This window comes from Triticum aestivum, chromosome 2D (genome assembly GCF_018294505.1).
Source record: "Triticum aestivum cultivar Chinese Spring chromosome 2D, IWGSC CS RefSeq v2.1, whole genome shotgun sequence".
Classification (NCBI taxonomy): Eukaryota; Viridiplantae; Streptophyta; class Magnoliopsida; order Poales; family Poaceae; genus Triticum; species Triticum aestivum.
In genome coordinates this window covers 477,704,765-477,730,811 of record NC_057799.1, presented here as the reverse complement: position 1 = coordinate 477,730,811, position 26,047 = coordinate 477,704,765, and the positions used below count along the sequence as shown (strand labels likewise).

The following is a 26,047-nucleotide window of genomic DNA, read 5'->3' as shown; positions in this document are numbered from 1 at the left end:
CTAAAGTTTACCTGCAGCGCGTTCTTTTGGGACACGCTACTGCTAAATAACACTGGCGTGAGCTACCAACCCCACGCTACTACTACTACTACTGATCTAGGCTTTTCCCTAGTAGTGTGTGTCCAGACATTTGAATTTTGGGGAGTTTACTGGGCGCCTGTTTGATATCCGAACACGCCCGGACGTATGCGGGAGGAATGAGCATCAACCTTGAAGACGACCTTAATTATTTGTTTGCTACATTTATATATGCATTATAGTCGTAGCACTGCACGGTCGTTTTACTAGTATTGTATGAGGACCAATTTAATGTAAGTATTCAAAATATTTTTTTGCACTATTTACTTGCTTCACCTATGAGTAATTTTCTTGATTGAAATCCAATTTAATGTAAATATTCAAAATACTTTGAGCAAAATATTCCATAGGAAACATTTCAATGTAAATATTCGATTGAAAAGTATGCCATGTTTGATGTCAAAGTATAATCAAGGTCAACACTACTGCAAATTTTGATAATATGTTTATAGAAATACAAAGATTTTGTACTTTGTTCATATTGTATGTATGCATATGAGAGGCAACCTCACCATTTCTATACAAGAGGTGAGTTGAACTAAATTCTCTCCACTCTATTTCTCAAAATCATTTAATTCCATATCCCCAACCAAACATGTCAACGGAACCGACACCTTAGAGTGTCATTCCATTCCAATTTGTTTCCGAACAGAACACACCCTTCAGTGTGCCATTTCCTTGAGCATTATCATCACTGTCACCCGCGCCTCCGCCACAGCTCGTACACTCCGCGGCCCTCAAATCTATGACGTCCATTGACACGCCATTAGAGGGCCCCCGCTACAAGGCTCGTGGCCCTGCTAGGGGCGTCCTCACGGCCATGCCCATGCATGCTCGCGCGGTTCGTCGTTCCCCTCGGCCATGCTCACGTATAGGGAGGTCGCGTAGGCCACCAGCTCGACAACCACGGCCTCGTGCGGCGTCGGCTCGGGCGAGCGCCAGTCCTCACACCTTGCTGAGCTCCCGGCGGCGATGTTGCGCTGCGCCTAGTCGCTGAGGCCGACGAGGTGTCCCAAATCACGATGCAGCTCGTGTTGTAAGTCAGACAGTGATCGGCGTCGCCGTGCGCTCGCGTAGCTTTCACGCCGCGGTTGGCCGCAGGCGCCGCCCGCTCCCGGTGCCCGCGCCCCGCGACGACTGCACCTTCATCCCACCCCCTGCCGCACCGATGGCCTGCTCGAGGTGCTGCAGGGACGCCTGGTAGCTGACGAAGCCCATGAACCAGAACTCGAAGCCGTCGTCGGTCACCAGCTGGACGTACTTCTGCTCCGGCCGGTGCTGGTTCTCGCTCGGATTGGCCGCCTTCACCCTCCTCAGCGGGACGACCACCTTGTACGGCACCCGCACCGTGTCGCCCTTGGGCGTGGTCAACGCCAGCGACCGGTCGCTGCGGAAGGCCACCTTCTCCGTGGATACGAAGAGCATCCCGGCGATCGGGCCGGCGGTGGTAGACAGGTAGCACTGCGAGGCATTCAGGAGCTTCTCACCCTTCTCCACGGCGAACCACCGCCGGAAGACCTTCTCCACTCCGCCGGCCTGGAGGATTCTCGCGCCCAGCGACAGCTTGCCCCTCACGGTCTCGTACAGTTTTGGGCCGAGACTCACTGCAGAAGGACATAATCTATGTTCAGTGTCTAATTCACAACCAGAACTATGAACACGAAAGACTACAAAGATTTATTCAGACGGACTGGAGAAGGACTGATGGAGGACTTACCATGTTCTTTGATGCCCCGAGCAAACTTGTCCCCGGTCCTGCGGCCCGACTTCCCGCCGGTACGCGCGCTCGTCGAATACTTCGCATCACCGTTCGTGAACTCCGGCTCCTCGATGCCGATGGCAGTGCTGCTCACCGGGATGCCGATCACATGCTCGTGTCCTGCCTTGTCCATTTGCTGTTTGAACGAAGAACCGAAGACTTGTTTTTCCCGAAAGAGGAGGCGAAGACTTTGCTCCTGAGTTTCCGGCCTCTGTGTGAGGTTGCTGGTGAGGTGAGTGGTGCGTATGTGGGTTGGGTGCTGGAGCTTCGTGCTCTGAATGGGAAGGAGGGGGCGCCTTTTATAAGCTCTGGATTGGAACCTGTAAAAACTTAACCAAAAGCTGGATGTTTATCCAATTAGCTTTTGAATATAACAGTCACCCGCGCCCACCAGGATCCTGGATAAAATAAGTGCTTCTTCCTATGTGGAGCTGGACCCCTCCTATGGTTGTGCTGCATGTGCAAGGGTCCACTGCAAAACTTTCGTGCGTGTCACGAGTGACATCTAGTCACCCACACATGCATGGACCATGATCGGTCGAGGATGCCTTCGCCCAACCGGCTGTCACATGCACGCACTTGGGGGTGGGTGTAGAAAAATCAGGCCTCCGTAACTCTGTCGCCGGGCGGTGAGTCGTTGATCAATCCCTGTTTCTGCAAAGCATGCAACGCAACCGAATTACTATCACTTTCTAAGGATTAGTTCAATGGGTTTGCAGTGTAGTGTGTTCAAACTTCAAAAGTCGGGAAAGCTTTGAGCAGATGCAATGCCATGGTGCCACGAGTATGTACACCGCACGTTCCCGCACTCCCCTGCGAGCTGATTCGGCGACGGCGATGGCGTGGCAGCAGGACTGGATAAAATTTGGGCAGCGGGGCCGAGAAGAAGAAGTAAAGATGGTTCGCGCGTGCATGGGATGGAAGGCACCGTCACTACACCTACACGTTAGGTCAGTCTCAATGCATGTGTTGTCCCATTTTTCCTCTCCACGCTAGCTTTACCTCTGTTTTTCTCATGGCGCCCACGGCGGGCTGAGTCAGCGTCGCGTCCGACGACGCGCCTCGTCAGCGAACCATCTCGGCGCTGGCCGGTCGTGGCGGGGTCTCGTGGGTTTGGTGGCGAGCCAGATGTCTAGACCCATGAGCGCAGCTGTCATTTCCTTCCAATCGTGAGAACGGTGACCCTCAAACTCAAAGGCAAAGAAAGCATATTCACAGATATGCATGTGCATATTGAATATGGGCATGTGGTGCGGTTAAGGCTTACCTGTCATCGGCGATGATCGCCTAATCTGCATTGTTTATGTCCCATTATGATTTTTCTTCATTGCAGTGTTGCGTGGGGGCGGGGATAGAGACCGGCCTTGCATTGCATTGACCAAAAATTAAAGTATGCTTGCTTTGCTTCCGTGAAACGAGAAGGTGCAGGACGACTAGCGAAGGAAAAGGCGCGGAAACGAGGAAACCCGGGGGTGGGAATGTGCGTCAGTGCTTGGGGGAGAAATTTTCATGTGTTTCGTTTTAACAGATAAGGAGGACACCGACGATGAATATAAACATGTGCGCTGCTGGCACTCGCTAGTAGCAAGTTGCAGCTCCTCACAGTGTTAGATTATCATTGTCGGAGCTGAAGAAGCGCGTATCAGTATGCTCTACAAATCCAGGTCAGGCAAGGAGAGAAGCTTCCATGTTTATACTACGTCGCCGACCAATCTGACCGTCCACACCACATGCATTCAGATCTGGTAACGTGCAAGTGCTTCATACATTAAGCCTAGCTTTCTACCAAGAGCAATAATCTTTGTCTATGACCCGCTAGAATCTCGCTATGACCCAGTAAAACCGCCCCAACCAGGACGTACAGTACATATTCCATCAGTAACACCACCATTGGTGTGCTGTTTCACTGTTATTTGCTTACTCAGGAGGTGCAAGTGCAATATAAGCAGGCAATCTGTTGGGAGCAAAACAACTCAAAATCCACTCTCCACCATCCACAGCCTTCGGTCCTGCCTAGCTACTTGCCTGCCCCAATGCCTTGCCACTAACGGTATCAATCTGTTCTCAAACTTTTGAATGGAGGGGTGCTACAGCTACATAAAGCTGGCGGATCGCCCGTCAGATTACAGCTGAAAGCAACGGCGCGGACGACATATCCGTAATACAGATCACATGAAATCAAGGCTGGGCCTCCACTCCACCATCTGCCAGATAAGGATACAATGCCATGCATGCATGCATGAACGACTTGGCTGCGTCGACGTAAAAAGCTTGGGATCCGTCGACACATAAGCTTTTTGTTACGTTATTATGGGTGTCCCAATCATTCAAGAGCAGGATTGCGCCGCCTGAGAGCCTGAAACAAACCGGATCGGCCGGAGCGGGGGGCGAAGGGGCAGGTCTTCGCGTAGCCGACAAGATCCTGGTGGCTTGTGGAATGGTGGTTTAGGGGGAGGCCCCGCGCGCGCGTGCCTCATTTCGTGCTGCCGTTTGTGTCACTGATGATGATGAATCAGCCAACGCCCAACTAGCTCGTTTTTATTATTGATGATTTTGAAGCTGCATGCAGACCCCCTTGATTTTTGTTGGTGCCTTGTCCACATGCAACGCACCCTCGAGGAGCGGTTTGTGGGGCTCCAGTTAACTTTTGCCCTGCACAAGCATCGGGTAGGCCATGTGTGATCTTGAACGGTTTTCCAGTGATTAGGACGGCTAGCAAGTAGTGTTTTTCAACTTTGCTCGGCGCACAGTGATTTAACTTTGTTTCACCCTCCCTTAGAAATATCAAACCTACTGAATTTGGGACTGGGAGCAGTTTAGGTGGCGCTGTTTCCTCACTGCAAGATGTAACTAATGCATCCAACAAAAAGGTATCCCACAGGCCACAGCTATACATTGTAGGATAGGAAGAGGAGCTATGTATATATGCCAGGATACCTTCAAGCTAGTGGATAAGTATCTGACATCTTGTTGTTGGACGTCCATGGTCTCAATTCTTTTTTGAGCTCTTTTAAGATGCTCACTTTTATCTCGTAAGACCATCTCTAACCGAATTCTTACAATTTAGAGGAGGAAACATGAAGTATGTTTAGAGGATAATGTAAGGAGTTAAGGGGTGGTCATTTCCAATAGATCCCAACTCCTTAAAAGAATTGCTCGGTTCTTTTAGCCTTGCCACATGCATTTCAAACAATTGCACGTTGTTTCATCAATCATCCGAGCGATTCAAATTCAGCATGCACAACAAATAAACCATGAACATACATATAGTTGCACGGATTAAGAATTCAAATTGAAACATGCATATAGTTCATCTCATCCAAAAGGCACAACATCGATTAAGTTTGATCAAAAATCACCAAGACATAGCATGTCTCATGCCACGGATCGAGCGCTATCAAAGGCAAGTAACACGAACTCAAACACCATCATTACCAAAGAAATCATGACCACCTCCAAGCCCCCCCAGCATCCACACGGTCACCACCACCTGCAAGGGCAAGGGCAGGGCTCACCGAACAGGGTCGGCGTTGGCCGACGCGGCCCTGCGCATGTCGCAGGAGGAACCCGAGTGGCTCCTCCGCGAGCGCCAGACGGCGGCCGGGCAAGGCTGTCCCACCCCGCACCCTTCTGTCGCCGGAAGGACCGCCCCGCCGCCGCCGCCGGTGCGGCTGCCAGCCCGATCAGGCATACGAGGGTCATCATCCGCTACAAATTAGTTTAGACTTTCTGCTAAAACAGCCTAAGTATCATCCGGTTTATGTAAATAACACAAAAGTTTATGTCCACAAAGCAAAGCAAATCGGTGCATGCATGCACCGACTGGAGCGGAGGTACCAACGATCGCGCGGCCGGAAAGCAAGCTGGGCCGGAGTCAAGTCATGGCGAGCGAGCGAGTACGTAGAACCATGCACGCGTGTTCCCCTTTGCCTCGGCCGGTGGTCATGGGACTCGCGGCGCACTTGCACTAGGACACTTGCGGCGCTCCCGGCCATTGCTGCTTGGGACGGAGTGGGCAATGGAGAAGAAAGCTGGATCCGGATCTTCGCTCCATTCGCAGGAATCTGCTCTGCTCGTTCCTACCTCAGTCGTTGATGTCAGGTGGTAGCTCACAAGCATTTTGTTGGAGCTAGGATGCTTCGTTGCTTTGATTTGGTTTGCTATTCGCAAAATCATCGCCCTTTTTTACGAGGGGGAGCTCATTTGAGAATCATCAAGTCACTGTTTGTGCTCATTTCTAAAGCACAGTGACACGTGGTCTGTCCCACTGTATGATTCCACAGAGCCCTGGCCCTTTTCTTTAGGGTTGCGTTTTTTTAGTGGTGCAGTGACAATGATGGGTCGAACAACTGGAAACCAAGCCGAATCCTATTCGGCGCCTTCTGCGCCGCTTAATTTTACATTTCATACGCGCTGCATGAAGGCATTCAGGATGGGCCGCCCATCTAAGAGTTGTAGTGGAGAAGCTGGTCCCGGTTTTGGGAAGCTTCCTAGCCGGGTTTTTTTTTTGTTATTTTTTGGACCTTTTTGTTTGCTTTTTCTTTCTTTTTATATTTTTCCTTTTTATTTTTCAATTTCCTTTTTTCTTTTCTTATCTTTTATTTTCATTATTTGTATTTCTAAATGCATAAATTTTTTTCAAAATTGATGAACTTTTCTCAAAATTTCTGAAGTTTTGACAAATTCAAAGAATTGTTTTTCAAAATTGATGAAATAAATTTTGAAATGATCAACTTTTCTCAAAATTGATGATTGTTTTTCAAAATCGATGAACTTTTTTCTTTTTTCTTTTACTTCTTTTTGATTCCGTAAAAAATTTCAAATTTTGTGAAAGATTTTTTTAATGGTCAACGATTGACCAATTAACCCCGATCGGTCAACCGCGACTAGAGAACCAAGGAAACCTGAGCATTTTTTTTAGGCAAGGGAAAACCGGACCTGCTCCATCGAGCGCTGGCCTCTATAATGGACAGGCCCACGAGGGGTGTGCATGACGGCATGAGTACAGGTTCCCCTGCCTGGCGCTTAAGGCGCCAAGGAGGACTCGGAAACCAAGCTTAATAGGATTGGCCTATATATATTCGCTTGTGCAATGTCCTATAGGACGGATCGAGGGGCTTTAGAGCAACACGTACATTTCACAACGCCCACATCATGTTCTTATTCGACACATAACCGAGTGAGGAGTACATGGTCTTTCCCTACGAAAGGTAACATATTCTAACCCGTCTTCTGTGCGCCATCGGCTTGCCTCCCACCCTGCTAGAGCCACCACCACTGTCGTACTACCCCTTCCCGGCTTTCCCTCTATACTCGGCCCGCCAACTCCAATTTCGGTCGGCCTGCACCCCGCCTCGGCACCTATCAAACCTCCACCTGCCCTCCTCCTGGGATGCCTGGCATGACCTCGAGCTTGATTCAACCGACACGCTGAAAATTTCAAAAAAGAAAACGAGACCAGCCAAGACTAGCCCTTGGCGGCATACTTTTATAGGAGAATTCTCTAAGCGCCCCCTCGGCCGAGCCAGGGCTCGAACCAGGGCGGGCAGCCTGTGGGAGCGCAGGGCTAACCAACAGGCCGACGTCCTGTTCTCACACGCTGAAAATTTCAGGCTCCTACAAAAAAGCAAAACCATGGAATGTAAGATAGTTCCGCGCTCTAGCAATTATCATACCTACAATACAAAGAAAAACAAATGTGGGAGACTAATTAATTTCTATTATAGTTTGCCAATTAAAATGTTTAGCGCCGTGTGGGAATAAATTGGTCGACACCGCATCTTAACACTTTTGCAACACGTTGAGTCACAGGGCAATGTGATCCAAAATTATCTACAAGAAATCAAGTCGGATGCGTTAAGTCACAAGGCAGTACACAATCAAAAATAATCCAGAAGAAATCAAGTGCGATGTAGACAGAAGCTGATGGAAACCATACTTTGACCTTCAACTAACAGAGAAGTTCATATTAATGAGAAATCTTGAATTACCACCAAAGTCTATATACAGCCCTGAATTACGAAATCGTCAGTTTTACAACATCGAGTTTTCAAAACCGGACTAGAAACCCTTGACTGGTTTGAGACTGGTTTTGACTGGTCAGCGTCCAGTCAGCCGCCACATTTTGGGCACATTCATTTTTTGGCCAAATCTTGACCCAAAATGGCTCTGAATTTGAATTCACCTTCTATTTTTGTGTTCATCAAAACTTGTTAAAATTTTCCAGAATGAATGCAATGGTAGTGTGGATTTTTTTTTGATTGTTTTTAAAGTTTCTGGACACATTCATATTTTGGCCAAATTTTGACCCAAAATGGGCATTAATTCGAATTTCCCTTCTAGATTTTTGGTCTGTTCATCAAAACTTGTCGAAACTTTCCCAGATTGAACGTAAGAGTAGTGTGAATTTTTTAGAATATTTTCAAAAATTTCTGGGAACATTCATTTTTCGGCCAAATTTTGACCCAAAATGGCTTTGAGTTTGAATTTTCCTTCTAGTTTTTTTTTGTTCGTCGAAACTTGTTAAACCTTCCCAGAATGAATGCAATGGTACTGTGGATTTTTGAGATTTTCTTGAAAATGGCCGGCGGTGCGGGCACTAGCACTCTTCGCTCCCCTTGCGGAGCAGCGGTCGGCGGGGAGGACTACGCAGCCCTCGCGGAGCTACGCGCGGGCTGGGAGAGGCCAGCTCCAGCGTCCGCGCTGCACCGACGCGGTAGCAGCGACGGGGCAGATCCGGAGTTGTCCCCCGTGTCCACCTTGGACCGCTCCAGCGCAATGCGGAAGCCAGCTCCTTGCCGACGTCGAGGTCGGAGTCGGAGCGGCTGCCGGAGCTCAAAATCTCGCCGGAGTCATCGGACTCGATCCAAATTGAAGAAATTGGAGGGGAGAAAAGAAGAAATGGAGCGAGAGAGGAGAGTGAAGTGAGTTAGGGTTCCGGCTTGGGGTTGTGGGGACAGAGGGGGGGTCGCTGGTGGGCCAGGCTAACTGATGGAAATATTCCCTAGAGGCAATAATAAAGTTGTTATTCATATTTCCTTATATCATGATAAATGTTTATAATTCATGCTAGAATTATATTAACCGGAAACTTAGTACATGTGTGAATACATAAACAAACAGAGTGTCACTAGTATGCCTCTACTAGACTAGCTCGTTAAATCAAGGATGGTTAAGTTTCCTAACCATAGACATGGGTTGTCATTTGATTAACGGGATCACATCATTAGTGAATGATGTGATTGACAAGACCCATCCGTTAGCTTAGCACGATGATCGTTTAGTTTGTTGCTATTGCTTTCTTCATGACTTATACATGTTCCTATGACTATGAGATTATGCAACTCCCGAATACCGGAGGAACACTTAGTGTGCTATCAAAGGTCACAATGTAACTGGGTGATTATAAAGATGTTCTACAGGTGTCTCCGATGGTGTTTGTTGAGTTGGCATAGATCAAGATTAGGATTTGTCACTCGGATTGTCGGAGAGGTATCTCTAGGCCCTCTCGGTAATGCACATCACTATAAGCCTTGCAAGCAATGTGACTAATGAGTTAGTTGCGGGATGATGCATTACGGAACGAGTAAAGAGACTTGCCGGTAACGAGATTGAACTAGGTATTGAGATACCGACGATCGAATCTCGGGCAAGTAACATACCGATGACAAAGGGAACAATGTATGTTGTTATGCGGTTTGACCGATAAAAATCTTCGTAGAATATGTGGGAGCCAATATGAGCATCCAGGTTCCGTTATTGGTTATTGACCGGAGATGAGTCTCCATCATGTCTACATCGTTCTCGAACCCGTAGGGTCCGCACGCTTAACGTTCGATGACGATCGGTATTATGAGTTTATGTGTTTTGATGTACCGAAGGTTGTTTGGAGTCCCGGATGTGATCACGGACATGACGAGGAGTCTCGAAATGGTCGAGACATAAAGATCGATATATTCGAAGGCTATGTTCGGACACCGTAATGGTTCCGGATGAGTTCGGGCATTTTCCGGAGTACCGGGAGGTTACCGAAACCCCCCGGGGAGTCAATGGGCCTTACTGAGCCTTAGTGGAAGAGAGGAGGAGGCGGCCATGTGGAGGGCGCCGACCCCCCTCCCTCCCCAAGCCCAATCCGAATTGGGGTGGGGGCGGCCTCCCTTTCCTTCTCTCTCTCTCTCTCCCTCTTCCTTCTTCTCCTACTCCAACTAGGGAAGGGGGGAAACCTACTCCTACTGGGAGTAGGACTCCCCCCCTTCGGCGCGCCATAGAGAGGGCCGGCCCTCCCCTCCTCCACTCCTTTATATACGGGGGAGGGGGCACCACATAGACACACAAGTTGACAGTTGTCTTAGCCGTGTGCGGTGACCCCCTCCACAGATTTCCACCTCGGTCATATCGTTGTAGTGCTTAGGTGAAGCCCTGCGCCGGTAACTTCATCATCACCGTCACCACGCCGTCATGATGACGAAACTCTCCCTCGGTCTCAAGTGGATCAAGAGTACAAGGGATGTCACTGAGCTGAATGTGTGCAGATCGCGGAGGTGCCGTGCGTTCGGTACTTGATCGGTTGGATCGTGAAGACGTCCGACTACATCAACCGCGTTAATTAACGCTTCTGCTTTCGGTCTACGAGGGTACGTGGACACACTCTCCCGCCTGTTGCTATGCATCACATAGATAGATCTTGCGTGATCGTAGGTAAATTTTTTGAATACTGTGTTCCCCAATAGTGGCATCCGTGCCAGGTCTATGCGTAGATGTTATATGCACGAGTTGAACACAAAGAGTTGTGGGCGATAATAGTCATACTGCTTACCAGCATGTCATACTTTGATTCGGCGGTATTGTTGGATGAAGCGGCCCGGACCGACATTACGCGTACGCTTACGCGAGACTGGTTCTACCGACGTGCTTTGCACACATGTGGCTGGCGGGTGTCAGTTTCTCCAACTTTAGTTGAATCGAGTGTGACTACGCCCGGTCCTTGTTGAAGGTTAAAACAACACACTTGACGAAAAATCGTTGTGGTTTTGATGCGTAGGTAAGAACGGTTCTTGCTAAACCCGTAGAACACGTAAAATTTGCAACAACAAGTAGAGGACGTCTAACTTGTTTTTGCAAGGTATGTTGTGATGTGATATGGTCTAGACGTGATGATATATAAATTTTTGTATGAGATGATCATGTTTTATAACAGTTATCGGCAACTGGCAGGAGCCTTATGGTTGTCGCTTTATTGTATGAAATGCAATCGCCACGTAATTGCTTTAATTTATCACTAAGCGGTAGCGATAGTCGTGATAGCAATAGTTGGCGAGACGACAATGATGCTTTGATGAAGATCAAGGTGTCAAACCGGTGACGATGGTGATCATGACGGTGCTTTGGAGATGGAGATCAAAGGCATAAGATAATGATGGCCATATCATATCACTTATATTGATTGCATGTGATGTTTATCCTTTATGCATCTTATTTTGCTTAGTTCGGCGGTAGCACTATAAGATGATCTCTCACTAAATTTCAAGGTACAAGTGTTCTCCCTGAGTATGCACCGTTGCTACAGTTCGTCATGCCGAGACACCACGTGATGATCGGGTGTGATAAGCTCTACGTTCACATACAACGGGTGAAAGCCAGTTTTGCACGTGCAGAATATTCGGGTTAAACTTGACGAGCCTAGCATATGCAGATATGGCCTCGGAACACTGAGACCGAACGGTCGAGCATGAATCATATAGTAGATATGATCAACATAGTGATGTTCACCATTGAAAACTACTACATCTCACGTGATGATCGAACATGTTTTAGTTGATTTGGATCAGTGATCACTTAGATGATTAGAGGGATGTCTATCTAAGTGGGAGTTCTTAAGTAATATGATTAATTGAACTTTAATTTATCATGAACTTAGTACCTGATAGTATTTTGCATGTCTATGTTGTTGTAGATCAATGGCCCGTGCTACTGTTCCTTTGAATTTTAATGCGTTCCTAGAGAAAGCTAAGTTGAAAGATGATGGTAGCAATTACACGGACTGGGTTCGTAACTTGAGGATTATCCTCATTGCTGCACAGAAAAATTACATCCTGGAAGCACCGCTAGGTGCAAGACCCGCTGCAGGAGCAACGCCGGACGTTGTGAACGTCTGGCAGAGCAAAGCTGATGATGTTGGGGAACGTAGTAATTTCAAAAAATTTGCTACGCACACGCAAGATCATGGTGATGCATAGCAACGAGAGGGGAGAGTGTTGTCCACGTACCCTTGTAGACCGAAAGCGGAAGCGTTAGCACAACGCGGTTGATGTAGTCGTACGTCTTCACGATCCGACCGATCCAAGTACCGAACGTACGGCACCTCCGAGTTCAGCACACGTTCAGCTCGATGACGTCCCTCGAACTCCGATCCAGCCGAGCTTTGAGGGAGAGTTCCGTCAGCACGACGGCGTGGTGACGATGATGATGTTCTACCGACGCAGAGCTTCGCCTAAGCACCACTACGATATTATCGAGGTGGATTATGGTGGAGGGGGGCACCGCACACGGCTAAGAGATCAAGAGATCAGTTGTTGTGTCTTTGGGGTGCCCCCCTACCCCCGTATATAAAGGAGCAAGGAGGGAGGCGGCCGTCCTAGGAGGAGGGCGCGCCAAAGGGGGAGTCCTGCTCCCACCGGGAGTAGGACTCCTCCTTTCCTTGTTGGAGTAGGAGAGAAGGAAAGAGAGGAAGAGGGAGAAGGAAAAGGGGCTTGCACCCCTTGTCCAATTCGGACCAGAGGGGGGGTGCGCGCCTCCTTCCTTTTGGCCTCTCTCCTCTATTCCCGTATGGCCCAATAAGGCCCAATACTTCTCCCCGGCGAATTCCTTAACTCTCCGGTACTCCGATAAATACCCGAATCACTCGGAACCTTTCCGAAGTCCGAATATAGTCGTCCAATATATCGATCTTTACGTCTCGGCCATTTCGAGACTCCTCGTCATGTCCCGGATCTCATCCGGGACTCCGAACTCCTTCGGTACATCAAAACACATAAACTCATAATATAACCGTCATCTAACTTTAAGCGTGCGGACCCTACGGGTTCGAGAACTATGTAGACATGACCGAGACACGTCTCCGGTCAATAACCAATAGCGGAACCTGGATGCTCATATTGGCTCCCACATATTCTATGAAGATCTTTATCGGTCAAACCGCATAACAACATACGTTGTTCCCTTTGTCATCGGTATGTTACTTGCCCGAGATTCGATCGTCGGTATCTCAATACCTAGTTCAATATCGTTACCGGCAAGTCTCTTTACTCGTTCCGTAATACAGCATCCCGCAACTAGCTCATTAGTTGCAATGCTTGCAAGGCTTATAGTGATGTGCATTACCGAGTGGGCCCACAGATACCTCTCCGACAATCGGAGTGACAAATCCTAATCTCGAAATACGCCAACCCAACAAGTACCTTCGGAGACACCTGTAGAGCACCTTTATAATCACCCAGTTACGTTGTGACATTTGGTAGCACACAAAGTGTTCCTCCGGTAAACGGGGGTTGCATAATCTCATAGTCATAGGAACATGTATAAGTCATGAAGAAAGCAATAGCAACATACTAAACGATCGGGTGCTAAGCTAACGGAATGGGTCAAGTCAATCACATCATTCTCCTAATGATGTGATCCCGTTAATCAAATGACAACTCATGTCTATGGCTAGGAAACATAACCATCTTTGATCAACGAGCTAGTCAAGTAGAGGCATACTAGTGACACTCTGTTTGTCTATGTATTCACACATGTATCAAGTTTCCGGTTAATACAATTCTAGCATGAATAATAAACATTTATCATGATATAAGGAAATAAATAATAACTTTATTATTGCCTCTAGGGCATATTTCCTTCAGTCTCCCACTTGCACTAGAGTCAATAATCTAGTTCACATTGCCATGTGATTTAACATCAATAATTCACATCACCATGTGATTAACACCCATAGTTCACATCGTCATGTGACCAACACCCAAAGGGTTTACTAGAGTCAGTAATCTAGTTCACATCGCTATGTGATTAACACCCAAAGAGTACTAAGGTGTGATCATGTTTTGCTTGTGAGATAATTTTAGTCAACGGGTCTGTCACATTCAGATCCGTAAGTATTTTGCAAATTTCTATGTCTACAATGCTCTGCACGGAGCTACTCTAGCTAATTGCTCCCACTTTCAATATGTATCTAGACCGAGACTTAGAGTCATCTAGATTAGTGTCAAAACTTGCATCGACGTAACCCTTTACGACGAACCTTTTGTCACTTCCATAATCGAGAAACATATCCTTATTCCACTAAGGATAATTTTGGCCGCTGTCAAGTGATCTACTCCTAGATCACTATTGTACTCCCTTGCCAAAATCAGTGTAGGGTATACAATAGATCTGGTACACAGCATGGCATACTTTATAGAACCTATGGCCGAGGCATAGGGAATGACTTTCATTCTTTTTCTATCTTCTGCCGTGGTCGGGCTTTGAGTCTTACTCAATTTCACACCTTGTAACACATGCAAGAAACTCTTTCTTTGACTGTTCCATTTTGAACTACTTCAAAATCTTGTGAAGGTATGTACTCATTGAAAAACCTTATCAAGCGTCTTGATCTATCTCTATAGATCTTGATGCTCAATATGTAAGCAGCTTCACCGAGGTCCTTCTTTGAAAAACTCCTTTCAAATACTCCTTTATGCTTTGCAGAATAATTCTACATTATTTCCGATCAACAATATGTCATTCACATATACTTATCAGAAATGTTGTAGTGCTCCCACTCACTTTCTTGTAAATGCAGGCTTCACCGCAAGTCTGTATAAAACTATATCCTTTGATCAACTTATCAAAGCGTATATTCCAACTCCGAGATGCTTACACCGGTCCATAGATGGATCGCTGGAGCTTGCATATTTTGTTAGCACCTTTAGGATTGACAAAACCTTCTGGTTGCATCATATACAACTCTTCTTTAATAAATCCATTAAGGAATGCAGTTTTGTTTATCCATTTGCTAGATTTCATAAAATGCGGCAATTGCTAACATGATTCGGACAGACTTAAGCATCGCTGCGAGTGAGAAAATCTCATCGTAGTCAACACCTTGAACTTTGTCAAAAACCTTTTTCGACAAGTCTAGCTTTGTAGATAGTGACACTACTATCAGCGTCCGTCTTCCTCTTGAAGATCCATTTATTTTCTATGGCTTGCCGATCATCGGGAAGTCAACCAAAGTCCACACTTTGTTCTCATACATGGATCCCATCTCAGATTTCATGGCCTCAAGCCATTTTGCGGAATCTGGGCTCACCATCGCTTCCTCATAGTTCATAGGTTCGTCATGGTCAAGTAACATGACCTCCAGAACAGGATTACCGTACCACTCTGGTGCGGATCTCACTCTGGTTGACCTACGAGGTTCGGTAGTAACTTGATCCGAAGCTTCATGATCATCATCATTAACTTCCTCACTAATTGGTGTAAGCATCACTGGAACTGATTTCAGTGATGAACTACTTTCCAATTCGGGAGAAGGTACAGTTGCCTCATCAAGTTCTACTTTCGTCCCACTCACTTCTTTCGAGAGAAACTCCTTCTCTAGAAAGGATCCATTCTTAGCAACGAATGTCTTGCCTTTGGATCTGTGATAGAAGGTGTACCCAACAGTCTCCTTTGGGTATCCTATGAAGACATATTTCTCCGATTTGGGTTTGAGCTTATCAGGATGAAACTTTTTCATATAAGCATCACAACCCCAAACTTTAAGAAACGACAACTTTGGTTTCTTGCCAAACCACAGTTCATATTGTGTCGTCTCAACGGACTTAGACGATGCCCTTTTTAACGTGGATGCAGCTGTCTTTAATGCATAACCCCAAAACGATAGTGGTAAATCGGTAAGAGACATCATAGATTGCACTATATCTAATAAATTACGGTTACGATGTTCGGACACACCATTACACTGTGGTGTTCCAAGTGGCGTGAGCAGTGAAACTATTTCACATTGTTTTAACTGAAGACCAAACTCGTAACTCAAATACTCTTCTCCACGATCAGATCGTAGAAACTTTATTTTCTTGTTACGATGATTTTCCACTTCACTCTGAAATTATATGAACTTTTCAAATGTTTCAGACTTCTGTTTCATTAAGTAGATATACCCATATCTGCTCAAATCATCTGTGAAGGTCAGAAAATAACGATACCCGCCGCGAGCCTCAATATTCATCGGACCACATACATCAGTATGTATTATTTCCAACAAATCTGTTGCTTGCTCCATTGTTCTGGAGAACGGCGTTTTAGTCATCTTGCCCAAGAGGCATGGTTCGCAAGCATCAAGTGATTCATAATCAAGTGATTCCAAAATCCCATCAGCATGGAGTTTCTTTATGCGCTTTACACCAATATGACCTAAACGGTAGTGCCACAAATAAGTTGCACTATCATTATTAACTTTGCATCTTTTGGCTTCAATATCATGAATATGTGTATCACTACGATCGAGATCCAACAAACCATTTTCATTGGGTGTATGACCACAGAAGGTTTTATTCATGTAAAATAGAACAACAATTATTCTCTAACTTAAATGAATAACTGTATTGCAATAAACATGATCAAATCATATTCATGCTTAACGCAAACACCAAATAACACTTATTTAGGTTCAACACTAATCCCAAAAGTGTAGGGAGTGTGCGATGATGATCATATCAATCTTGGAACCACTTCCAACACACATCGTCACTTCACCCTTAACTAGTCTCTGTTCATTCTGCAACTCCTGTTTCGAGTTACTACTCTTAGTAACTGAACCAGTATCAAATACCGAGGGGTTGCTACGAACACTAGTAAAATACACATCAATAATCTGTATATCAAATATACCTTTGTTCACTTTTGTCATCCTTCTTATCCACCAAATACTTGGGGCAGTTCCGCTTCCAGTGACCAGTCTCTTTGCAGTAGAAGCACTTAGTCTCAGGCTTAGGTCCAGACTTGGGCTTCTTCACTTGAGCAGCAACTTGCTTGCCATTCTTCTTGAAGTTCCCCTTCTATCCCTTTGCCCTTTTCTTGAAACTAGTGGTCTTGTTAACCAACAACACTTGATGTTTTTCTTGATTTCTACCTTCGTCGATTTCAGCATCACGAAGAGCTTGGGAATTGTTTCCGTTATCCCTTGCATATTATAGTTCATCACGAAGTTCTACTAACTTGGTGATGGTGACTAGAGAATTCTGCCAATCACTATCTTATCTGGAAGATTAACTCCCACTTGATTCAAGCGATTGTAGTACCCGGACAATCTGAGCACATGCTTACTGCTTGAGCTATTCTCCTCCATCTTTTAGCTATAGAACTTGTTAGAGACTTCATATCTCTCAACTCAGGTATTTGCTTGAAATATTAACTTCAACTCCTGGAACATCTCATATGGTCCATGACGTTCAAAACGTCTTTGAAGTCCCGATTCTAAGCCGTTAAGCATGGTGCACTAAACTATCAAGTAGTCATCATATTGAGCTAGCCAAACGTTCATAATGTCCGCATTTGCTCCTACAATAGGTCTTTCACCTAGCGGTGCATCAAGGACATAATTCTTCTATGCAGCAATGAGGATAAACCTCAGATCACGGACCCAGTCCGCATCATTGCTACTATCATCTTTCAACTTAGTTTTCTCTAGGAACATATATAAAACATAGGGAAGCAACAACACGAGCTATTGATCTACAACATAGATATGCTAATACTACCAGGACTAAGTTCATGGTAAATTTAAGTTCAATTAATCATATTACTTAAGAACTCCCACTTAGATAGACATCCCTCTAATCCTCTAAGTGATCACGTGATCCATATCAACTAAACCATGTCCGATCATCACGTGAGATGGCTTAGTTTCAACGGTGAACATCACTATGTTGATCATATCTACTATATGATTCACGCTCGACCTTTCGGTCTCCGTGTTCCGAGGCCATATCTGTTATATGTAGGCTCGTCAAGCTTAACCTGAGTATTCCGCGTGTGCAACTGTTTTGTACCCGTTGTATTTGAACGTAGAACCTATCACACCCGATCATCACGTGGTGTCTCAGCACGAAGAACTTTCGCAACGGTGCATACTCAAGGAGAACACTTATACTTTGATAATTTAGTGAGGGATCATCTTATAATGCTACCGTCAATCAAAGCAAGATAAGATGCATAAAAGATAAACATCACATGCAATCAATATAAGTGATATGATATGGCCATCATCATCTTGTGCTTGTGATCTCCATCTCCGAAGCACCGTCATGATCACCATCGTCACCGGCGCGACACCTTGATCTCCATCGTAGCATCGTTGTTGTCTCGCCAATCTTATGCTTCTACGACTATCGCTACCGCTTAGTGATAAAGTAAACCATTACAGGGCGATTGCATTGCATACAATAAAGCGACAACCATATGGCTCCTGCCAGTTGCCGATAACTCGGTTACAAAACATGATCATCTCATACAATAAATTTAGCATCATGCTTTGACCATATCACATCACAACATGCCCTGCAAAAACAAGTTAGACGTCCTCTACTTTGTTGTTGCAAGTTTTACGTGGCTGCTACGGGCTTAGCAAGAACCGTTCTTACCTACGCATCAAGAACACAACGATAGTTTGTCAAGTTGGTGATGTTTTAACCTTCGCAAGGACCGGGCGTTGCCACACTCGGTTCAACTAAAGTTGGAGAAACTGACACTCGCCAGCCACCTATGTGCAAAGCACGTCGGTAGAACCAGTCTCGCGTAAGCATATGCGTAATGTCGGTCCGGGCCGCTTCATCCAACAATACCGCCGAACCAAAGTATGACATGCTGGTAAGCAGTATGACTTATATCGCCCACAACTCACTTGTGTTCTGCTCGTGCATATGACATCTATGCATAAAACCAGGCTTTGATACCTTTGTTGGGGAACGTAGTAATTTCAAAAAATTTGCTACGCACACGCAAGATCATGGTGATGCATAGCAACGAGAGGGGAGAGTGTTGTCCATGTACCCTCGTAGACCGAAAGCGGAAGCGTTAGCACAACGCGGTTGATGTAGTCGTACGTCTTCACGATCCGACCGATCCAAGTACCGAACGTATGGCACCTCCGAGTTCAGCACACGCTCAGCTCGATGACGTCCCTCGAACTCCGATCCAGCCGAGCTTTGAGGGAGAGTTCCATCAGCACGACGGCGTGGTGACGATGATGATGTTCTACCGACGCAGGGCTTCGCCTAAGCACCGCTACGATATTATCGAGGTGGATTATGGTGGAGGGGGGCACCGCACACGGCTAAGAGATCAAGAGATCAATTGTTGTGTCTTGGGGTGCCCCCTGCCCCCGTATATAAAGGAGCAAGGGGGGAGGCGGCCGGCCTAGGAGGAGGGCGCGCCAAGGGGGGAGTCCTACTCCCACCGGGAGTAGGACTCCTCCTTTCCTTGTTGGAGTAGGAGAGAAGGAAAGAGAGGGAGAGGGAGAAGGAAAGGGGGCTGCACCCCTTGTCCAATTCGGACCAGAGGGGGGGGTGCGCGCCTCCTTCCTTTTGGCCTCTCTCCTCTATTCCCGTATGGCCCAATAAGGCTCAATACTTGTCCCCGGCGAATTCCCGTAACTCTCCGGTACTCCGATAAATACCCGAATCACTCGGAACCTTTCCGAAGTCCAATATAGTCGTCCAATATATCGATCTTTACGTCTCGGCCATTTCGAGACTCCTCGTCATGTCCGTGATCTCATACGGGACTCCGAACTCCTTCGGTACATCAAAACACATAAACTCATAATATAACCGTCATCTAACTTTAAGCGTGCGGACCCTACGGGTTCGAGAACTATGTAGACATGACCGAGATACGTCGCCGGTCAATAACCAATAGCGGAATCTGGATGCTCATATTGGCTCCCACATATTCTACGAAGATCTTTATCGGTCAAACCGCATAACAACATACATTGTTCCCTTTGTCATCGGTATGTTACTTGCCCGAGATTCGATCGTCGGTATCTCAATACCTAGTTCAATCTCGTTACCGGCAAGTCTCTTTACTCGTTCCGTAATACATCATCCCGCAACTAGCTCATTAGTTGCAATGCTTGCAAGGCTTATAGTGATGTGCATTACCGAGTGGGCCCACAGATACCTCTCCGACAATCGGAGTGACAAATCCTAATCTTGAAATACGCCAACCCAACAAGTACCTTCGGAGACACCTGTAGAGCACCTTTATAATCACCCAGTTACGTTGTGACATTTGGTAGCACACAAAGTGTTCCTCCGGTAAACGGGAGTTGCATAATCTCATAGTCATAGGAACATGTATAAGTCATCAAGAAAGCAATAGCAACATACTAAACGATCGAGTGCTAAGCTAACGGAATGGGTAAGGTCAATCACATCATTCTCCTAATGATGTGATCCCGTTAATCAAATGACAACTCATGTATATGGCTAGGAAACATAACCATCTTTGATCCACGAGCTAGTCAAGTAGAGGCATACTAGTGACACTCTGTTTGTCTATGTATTCACACATGTATCAAGTTTCCGGTTAATACAATACTAGCATGAATAATAAACATTTATCATGATATAAGGAAATAAATAATAACTTTATTATTGCCTCTAGGGCATATTTCTTTCAGATGACTACTCGATAGTTCAGTGTGCCATGTTTTACGGCTTAGAATCGGGACTTCAACGACGTTTTGAACGTCATGGAGCATATGAGATGTTCGAGGAGTTGAAGTTAATATTTCAAGAAAATGCCCGGATTGAGAGATATGAAGTCTCCAATAAGTTCTACAGCTGCAAAATGGAGGAGAATAGTTCTGTCAGTGAGCATATACTCAAAATGTCTGGGTATCATAATCACTTGACTCAGCTGGGAGTTAATCTTCCAGTTGATAGTGTCATTGACAGAGTTCTTCAATCACTACCACCAAGCTACAAGTGCTTCGTGATGAACTATAATATGCAAGGGATGGATAAGACAATTCCTGAGCTCTTCGCGAGGCTAAAGGCTGCAGAGGTAGAAATCAAGAAGGAGCATCAAGTGTTGATGGTCAACAAGACCACCAGTTTCAAGAAAAAGGGTAAAGGAAAGAAGGGGAACTTCAAGAAGAACAGCAAGCAAGTTGTTGCTCAAGTGAATAAGCTCAAGTCTGGACCTAAGCCTGAGACTGAGTGCTTCTACTGCAAAGGGACTGGTCACTGGAAGCGGAACTGCCCCAAGCATTTGGCGGATAAGAAGGACGGCAAGGTGAACAAAGGTATATGTGATATACACGTTATTGATGTGTACCTTACTAATGCTCACAGTAGTGCCTGGGTATTTGATACTGGTTCTATTGCTAATATTTGCAACTCGAAACATGGACTACGGATTAAGCGAAGATTGGCTAAGGACGAGGTGACGATGCGCGTGGGAAATGGTTCCAAAGTAGATGATCGTCGTCGGCACGCTACCTCTACATCTACCTTCAGGATTAGTTTTAGACCTGAATAATTGTTATTTGGTGCCAGCGTTAAGCATGAACATTATATCTGGATCTTGTTTGATGCGAGACGATTATGCATTTAAATCTGAGAATAATGGTTGTTCTATTTATATGAGTAATATCTTTTATGGTCATGCACCCTTGAAGAGTGTTCTATTTTTGTTGAATCTCGATAGTAGTGACACACATATTCACAATATTGAAGCCAAAAGATGCAGAGTTGATAATGATAGTGCAACTTATTTGTGGCAATGCCGTTTGGGTCATATTGGTGTAAAGCGCATGAAGAAACTCCATACTGATGGACTTTTGGAATCACTTGATTATGAATCACTTGCTACTTGCGAACCATGCCTCATGGGCAAGATGACTAAACCTCCGTTCTCCGAAATGTTGGAAATATGCCCTAGAGGCAATAATAAATAGGTTATTATTATATTTCCTTGTTCATGATAATCGTTTATTATCCATGCTAGAATTGTATTGATAGGAAACTCAGATACATGTGTGGATACATAGACAACACCATGTCCCTAGTAAGCCTCTAGTTGACTAGCTCGTTGATCAATAGATGGTTACGGTTTCCTGACCATGGACATTGGATGTCGTTGATAACGGGATCACATCATTAGGAGAATGATGTGATGGACAAGACCCAATCCTAAGCCTAGCACAAGATCGTGTAGTTCGTTTGCTCAGAGCTTTTCTAATGTCAAGTATCATTTCCTTAGACCATGAGATTGTGCAACTCCCGGATACCGTAGGAATGCTTTGGGTGTACCAAACGTCACAACGTAACTGGGTGGCTATAAAGGTGCACTACAGGTATCTCCGAAAGTGTCTGTTGGGTTGGCACGAATCGAGACTGGGATTTGTCACTCCGTGTAAACGGAGAGGTATCTCTGGGCCCACTCGGTAGGACATCATCATAATGTGCAAGTGTGACCAAGGAGTTGATCACGGGATGATGTGAGTTACGGAACGAGTAAAGAGACTTGCCGGTAACGAGATTGAACAAGGTATAGGGATACCGACGATCGAATCTCGGGCAAGTAACATACCGATAGACAAAGGGAATTGTATACGGGATTGATTGAATCCCCGACATCGTGGTTCATCCGATGAGATCATCGTGGAACATGTGGGAGCCAACATGGGTATCCAGATCCCGCTGTTGGTTATTGACCGGAGAACGTCTCGGTCATGTCTGCATGGTTCCCGAACCCGTAGGGTCTACACATTTAAGGTTCGATGACGCTAGGGTTATAGGGAAAGTATGTACGTGGTTACCGAATGTTGTTCAGAGTCCCGAATGAGATCCCGGACGTCACGAGGAGTTCCGTAATGGTCCGGAGGTAAAGATTTATATATGGGAAGTCCTGTTTTGGTCACCGGAAAAGTTTCGGGTGATATCGGTAATGTACCGGGACCACCGGGAGGGTCCCGGGGGTCCACCAAGTGGGGCCACCAGCCCTAGAAGGCTGCGTGGGCCAAGTGTGGGAGGGGACCAGCCCCAGGTGGGCTGGTGCGCCCCCCCACCAGGGCCCAAGGCGCATGGGAGAGTGGGAGGGGGCAAACCCTAGGTCCAGATGGGCCTTAAGGCCCACCCTAGTGGCGCCCCCCCCTCTCCTCCCCTTGGCCGCCCCCCTTGGATGGGATCTAGGGCTGGCCGCCTCCTCTTGGGGTGGGAACCCTAGAGGGGGGCGCAGCCCCCTCCCCCCTATATATAGTTGAGGTTTGGGCTGCCCAAGACACACGAGAACGTCTCTCTTTCGGCGCAGCCCTACCCCTCTCCCTCCTCCTCCTCTCCCGCGGTGCTTGGCGAAGCCCTGCGGGATTGCCACGCTCCTCCATCACCACCACGCCGTCGTGCTGCTGCTGGATGGAGTCTTCCCCAACCTCTCCCTCTCTCCTTGCTGGATCAAGGCGTGGGAGACGTCACCGGGCTGCACGTGTGTTGAACGCGGAGGCACCGTTCTTCGGTGCTTAGATCGGAATCAACCGCGATCTGAATCGCTACGAGTACGACTCCCTCATCCGCGTTCTTGCAACGCTTCCGCATCGCGATCTACAAGGGTATGTAGATGCACTCCCCTTCCCCTCGTTGCTAGATTACTCCATAGATTGATCTTGGTGATGCGTAGAAAATTTTGAATTTCTGCTACGTTCCCCAACAGTGGCATCATGAGCTAGGTCTATGCGTAGTTTCTATGCACGAGTAGAACACAAAGTAGTTGTGGGCGTAGATGTTGCCAATTCTTCTTGCCGCTACTAGTCTTATCTTGTTTCGGCGGCATTGTGGGATGAAGCGGCCCGGACCGACCTTACACGTACGCTTACGTGAGACAGGTTCCACCGACTGACATGCACTAGTTGCATAAGGTGGCTAGCGGGTGTCTGTCTCTCCCACTTTAGTCGGAACGGATTCGATGAAAAGGGTCCTTATGAAGGGTAAATAGAAATTGGCATATCACGTTGTGGTTTTACGTAGGTAAGAAACGTTCTTGCTAGAAACCTATACAAGCCACGTAAAAACTTGCAACAACAATTAGAGGACGTCTAACTTGTTTTTGCAGCATGTGCTATGTGATGTGATATGGCCAGAAGATGTGATGAATGATATATGTGATGTATGAGATTGATCATATTCTTGTAATAGGAATCACGACTTGCATGTCGATGAGTATGACAACCGGCAGGAGCCATAGGAGTTGTCTTTATTTTTTGTATGACCTGCGTGTCATTGAATAACGCCATGTAAATTACTTTACTTTATTGCTAAGCGCGTTAGCCATAGAAGTAGAAGTAATCGTTGGCGTGACAACTTCATGAAGACACAATGATGGAGATCATGATGATGGAGATCATGGTGTCATGCCGGTGACAAAGATGATCATGGTGCCCCGAAGATGGAGATCAAAGGAGCAAAATGATATTGGCCATATCATGTCACTATTTGATTGCATGTGATGTTTATCATGTTATGCATCTTATTTGCTTAGAACGACGGTAGCATAAATAAGATGATCCCTCACTAAAAATTTCAAGAGACGTGTTCCCCCTAACTGTGCACCGTTGCGAAGGTTCGTTGTTTCGAAGCACCACGTGATGATCGGGTGTGATAGATTCTAACGTTCGAATACAACGGGTGTTGACGAGCCTAGCATGTACAGACATGGCCTCGGAACACATGCGAAACACTTAGGTTGACTTGACGAGCCTAGCATGTACAGACATGGCCTCGGAACACAAGAGACCGAAAGGTCGAACATGAGTCGTATAGTAGACCGATGATGACTAGTCCGTCTCACGTGATGATCGGACACGGCCTAGTTTGACTCGGATCATGTATCACTTAGATGACTGGAGGGATGTCTATCTGAGTGGGAGTTCAATAATCAGATGAACTTCATTATCATGAACATAGTCAAAAGGTCTTTGCAAATTATGTCATACGCTTTAGTTCTACTGTTTAAGATATGTTCCTAGAGAAAATTTAGTTGAAAGTTGGTAGTAGCAATTATGCGGACTGGGTCCGTAAACTGAGGATTGTCCTCATTGCTGCACAGAAGGCTTATGTCCTTAATGCACCGCTCGGTGTGCTGAACCTCAGCGTCGTCTGTAGATGTTGCGGAACATCTGACATACACGTTTTGATAACTACGTGATAGTTCAGTGCGTAATGCTAACGGTTTAGAATTGTGGCACCAAAGACGGTTTTGAAACGTCGCAGAACATATGAGATGTTCCGAAGACTGAAATTGGGATTTCAGACTAGTGCCCACGTCAAGAGGTACGAGACCTCTGACAAGTTTCTTAAGCCTGCAAACTAAGGGAGAAAAGCTCAATCGTTGAGCATGTGCTCAGATTGTCTGAGTACTACAATCACTTGAATCGAGTGGGAGTTAATCTTCCAGATGAGATAGTGATGGTTCTCCATAGTCACTGCCACCAAGCTATTAGAGCTTCGTGATGAACTATAACATATCAGGATAGATATGATGATCCTTGAGCAACTCGCGATGTTTGACACCGCGAAAGTAGAAATCAAGAAGGAGCATCAATTGTTGATGGTTAGTAAAACCACTAGTTTCTAGAAGGGCAAGGGCAAAAGGGATACTTCATGAAACAGCAAGTCATTTGCTGCTCTAGTGAAGAATCCCAAGGTTGAACCCAAACCCGAGACTAAGTGCTTCTGTAATGAGGGGAACGGTCACTGAAGCGGAACTACCCTAGATACTTGGTAGATGAGAAGGCAGGCAAGGTCGACAGAAGTATATTGGATATACATTATATGAATGTGTACTTTACTAGTACTCCTAGCAGCACCAGGGTATTAGATACCGGTTCGGTTGCTAAGTGTTAGTAACTCGAAATAAAAGCTGCGGAATAAACGGAGACTAGCTAAAGGTGAGATGACGATATGTGTTGGAAGTGTTTCCAAGGTTGATGTGATCAAGCATCGCATGCTCCCTCTACCATCGAGATTTGGTGTTTGCGTTGAGCATGATTGGATTATGTTTATCGCAATACGGTTATTCATTTAAGGAGAATAATGGTTACTCTGTTTATTTGAATAATACCTTCAATGGTCTTGCACCTAAAATGAATCTCGATCGTAGTGATACACATGT

At 46.1% G+C, this 26,047-nt stretch overlaps 1 protein-coding gene across 1 annotated transcript; it reads right to left on the bottom strand.

The window, feature by feature from the left end:
• Nucleotides 1-485: 485 nt before the first annotated feature.
• LOC123049624 (GEM-like protein 7) lies at nt 486-2,120 on the bottom strand. The gene is made up of 2 exons (XM_044472524.1): nt 1,796-2,120; nt 486-1,682 (listed from the first exon to the last, which is right to left on the bottom strand). Exons 1-2 carry the CDS (start codon nt 1,968-1,970, stop codon nt 1,159-1,161), a joined length of 699 nt encoding a protein of 232 aa, XP_044328459.1. The 5' UTR covers nt 1,971-2,120; the 3' UTR covers nt 486-1,158.
• Nucleotides 2,121-26,047: the final 23,927 nt, after the last annotated feature.